The sequence below is a fragment of the Diabrotica undecimpunctata genome, chromosome 7, assembly GCF_040954645.1.
Source record: "Diabrotica undecimpunctata isolate CICGRU chromosome 7, icDiaUnde3, whole genome shotgun sequence".
NCBI classification, from domain to species: Eukaryota; Metazoa; Arthropoda; class Insecta; order Coleoptera; family Chrysomelidae; genus Diabrotica; species Diabrotica undecimpunctata.
This window is the reverse complement of record NC_092809.1, coordinates 17,145,966-17,150,178: the sequence shown is the minus strand read 5'-3', so window position 1 is coordinate 17,150,178 and position 4,213 is coordinate 17,145,966. Positions and strand designations below refer to the sequence as shown.

The window sequence follows — 4,213 nt, the reverse complement described above, 5'->3', positions numbered from 1 at the left end:
GTATCCCAAAAAGCCAAAGTGAACATATACAGGACGGTGTTTGTGCCTATTTTAACCTTTGGTAGTGAAAGTTGGACGCTTACCGATAAATTAAAATTTAAAATACAGAGCATAGAAATGAAGTTTCTTAGAAGAATAATGGGTATAACCAGGTTAGACAGGATTAGAAATGAGGCAGTCAGAGAACATCTTAAGGTCCAACCAATTATTAAGAAAATTGAAGAGGCCCAACTGAGATGGTATGGACACATGGTTAAAATGCATCAAGAAAGACCAGTTAAAAAAGTATGGGAAGCCAGAAGACAAATCAAGAGACCAAAGGGCAGGTCAATGAAGTCAATGAAGACATGGGATGATAATGTAACCTCAATCCTAGAGACACGAGAAATCAACAAAGAACAAGCAAGAAAACAAGCAAAGAATAAGAAGCAATGGAGAAAAATTGTACATGCAACTAACTAAAGACACCACACCCGACACCTTAGGATAAATGGGTTTAGGATTATATATATATATATATATATATATATATATATATCAGGTTTAGGAATATATATATATATATATATATATATATATATATATATATATATATATATAAACAAATCCGAATTAATATGTGATAGGACAGAAATTTCTCGAAAGTCTACATTGCTACATAGAGGTAGACCTGTAAGCTGCTATTAAAAAGGTACCAAAGTATGCTCCAGTTTACACCATGCATGACTGGCTTAATACGGCCCTATGGCAAGAACGTATAGAACCCTATAGCCCTGTGGCAAGAATCTATATCTGGTAAGAAACTTTTTATTGTAGAAGAACTCAAGTATTGCATAAAGGCTTTTTTTACTTAGAGGCTTAAAAAGTAATAACTAAAATATGACAAAAAACGTAAATAATGTAAAAAATGTTAACTGGCTGCAAATAAAATGCTTGAAATATTTAAACTCCAAACAAGGCATTGTGTTGTATAAATACGATCACAGTTTTGACTAAAAGAAAATAAATATTATTGGTAAAGGTCGTCCTGTTAATCTAAGTAAAATGGACTTAAAAAGGCATATTTCAAAGCATGGCTCATTAGTTTAAAAAAAAAACAGGATTTTTTAAAGCTCTGCCTATCACAAGCCATCTGGGACGAGTTTTATTAATGTTATAAGTGGATACTGTAACACCACATCTCGAAAGCCTAAAGATTTCCTGAAGAAGTTTCCGAGAGCGTCCATGCCTCCACTCCGTATAATAATGTAGAAAATATATAGCATCAGACGATAGAGATTTTGGTACTAAGTGGTAAATAGTAACTTCTGAAAAGAGACTTCATCTTTACGAACGCTGATCTTGCTCTTCCTATGCGTTTTTTTTCAGTAGTGTGGTCCTATTGACTGTTTATGTTATTACCAAGATATGTGTAGCTGTTTACCCTGTCAACTGTTTGTTGTTTTATCTAAAGATGTGTCAATATTTCGCGCTTACTACAACAAACGAACGAACAAACTTTGTTTTGTTCGTATTGAGATCCAGACCATATTCTCGACTTATATCTGATATGCTTTTTTATAATCAAGAAATTGATGAATATATCCCGTCGTTGGTACATGCAGTTTTGTACAAGAGTATTCAAAGCAGAAAGTTGCTTCAAGTGAACCCAGTCCGCTCTTGAACCCAAATTGTGTCTCGACGCTTATCTCTTATAGCTTCCTAAACATTCTTGTATGGAGAATGCCAAGAAATATTTTAAGCAAATGGCTAATTAAACTGATCAGTCTGTGGTCTTTGCATTTTACCGCTGTTTGTGATGTAGCGATCATTAAAAAGGTTAAATAAGCCGGTAGCCGGTGTTATATATGGCACTGAAAATTGTTACCAGCATGTCGTTGGTATTATCTTCCACAATTTTTAGGCTTTCGTAGTAATGCCATCCAGTCCTGGAGCCTTGCCTAGTTTTGCTACTTTAATAGGACTCTCCACCTCGGCACTAATAACGGTAATGCCGGATAAATTTTTTGTGGGAAATTATATACATAACTAAAACTCGCCAACTTAATATTTTGTTGATAACCTGGTTCGTTGGGCGCCAAAACATGTAAGTCAATTGTTTTAAAAAACGAAACAATACAGACTATAGAGTTATGTTTCACTTATCACCGTTCATTCCATGTTTATTCTATTTAGATTTTATATAGAAATGAATCTATAGACTCGATATTGTAGACATTTATTTATACATATTCTTTTATTATATTTAATATGCCGATCTTATTAATTCCAGCATTTGTTGACACTCAATAATTAATTTAACTTTTATTTGTTGCAGGTAAGAGAACATTCTGAACTCATGTAAGTAATTATACTATATTTAAAGACATACCACACGCAGAATAGACTCTATTTATAGTATTTTCAACTAGAGTATTACGGAATTAAGATGAGAAGGATGATATTTAACAGTTAAACTCAAAATTATATTTTCAATAATATTGCTGCAATTGAAAATTATACATTATATTTAATATGAATATATATTATACTTCATCTTACTCAATACTTTAACCTTAGTATGAGGTTAGGTTTTCTTATCATCATTTATTTGATTCTCAGATCAAATCTAATCTACTAAGCGACTACTATCTACTACAGAGTTTTCTTAGGGCTGATCTACTTCCACTTCATATTTTTGATATTTTTATGTGGATCAAAAATTTTAAAGAATGGAACCGTTTTCTAGAATCTGAGATATATCAATTTTTTAGGCGCGCTTCAATTTAAAGTTCCAAACTTTTAAAATCTGGTGAACTACATGTTTCTTCTTCCACTACCTTCTTTTGTAGAGTTCGCAAAAGGCTCTCTAATTTAAAGGACTACCACTTATATTAAATTACATAAGTTGGTCACTTAACAATTTCATGACAAAATATAGCGACAATTCTTATGGGGACGAATCCATAAATTTTAACGAAGAAGTATCCAGTGATATAATAACTGATAATTATGAATCGGAAAAAGAAATTGGTAAGAAGAAAAATGAGTCTTAGAATTTGATTATCATTATCTTTATTTTTAGGTGATGCTGAGGAAAATGTATAGTCTGACATTCAGGAAACAGATAAATTAGATTTTGATAAATATCCTACAGATTCTAAAATAAATATTAAATGTGAAAATATGCCCGTTGTATATTTTTTGTCTATTTGTCACAGATGAAATTTTAGAATAAATTGTTAAAGAAACCAATAGATATGCAGAACAAGAAATTGGTGTACACAGTATCAAACAAAAATCTAACAGTAAGTGGGTTCCGACTAATAAAGAAGAAATTAAAAAATTCTTTAGTATCGTGATCTGCATGGGATTCGTGAAGGTCCCTAATATTTGATTATATTGGTCCAAAAATGAACTTTATAATAATAAGTTTATCTCCTCAGTTATGACTATGGATAGATTTTTAATAATTCTCCGGTATCTTTATTTTCAAAATAACCACGTATACTAGAAAGCAACGATAAATTATACAAAATCTGACATGTTTTAGACTTACTTAATGACAGATTCATGAAAATCATGACTCCACGAAAGAATGTAGTCATAGATGAAAGTATGGTACCATGGCGTGGTGGTTTGAGTATGCGGCAATATATAAAAAACAAACGCCATAAATACGGCGTTAAATTATATAAACTATGTACCGTCAGTGGATATACCTATAAAGTAATGGTTTACTGTGGAAAAGAAAACAATATGATAAACAAAAGCCATTCTCAGAAAGTTGTGCTGACCTTAATCAATAGCTTGTTAGATGCCCGCTGGTAACTTTTATTCGGGCATTCCTCTTGAAAAAGATCTATTAGATCGCCAAACTTTTTATTGTGTGACTCTTAGAAGCAATCGGAAAGGTATTCCAAAGGGAATAGTTCAAAAGAAACTAAAGAAAAATGAAATAATTGGCATCAAAAATAAGGACAATATGAAGGTAATCCGTTCGCAAGACAAGAGATCGGTATTAATGTTATCCAGTAAACCTGAGCATACGCTAAAGTTCTTCAATGCGGGCAAGAAAAAGAGATCAAAAACAAGGGAGGTACCAGTGGAATATATTTTTAAACCGCAAGGTATCCAAGACTACAACAAAGCTAAAAAGGTGTGGATTACAGTGACCAAATGGCATCTTATTATTCTTCCTTACGAAAAGGTCTTAAGTGGTATCGTAAGGTAG

The 4,213-nt window shown here is 32.2% G+C and overlaps 1 protein-coding gene across 1 annotated transcript; it reads left to right on the top strand.

The window, feature by feature from the left end:
* Positions 1 to 3,796: 3,796 nt before the first annotated feature.
* Positions 3,797 to 4,213, top strand: LOC140446288 (uncharacterized). The gene has a single exon (XM_072538825.1). It carries the CDS (start codon positions 3,797 to 3,799, stop codon positions 4,211 to 4,213), a length of 417 nt encoding a protein of 138 aa, XP_072394926.1.

Excerpts from the sequence above, each read along its gene's own strand:
- LOC140446288 (XM_072538825.1), top strand. The coding sequence starts at position 3,797 with ATGCCCGCTGGTAACTTTTATTCGGGCATTCCTCTTGAAAAAGATCTA.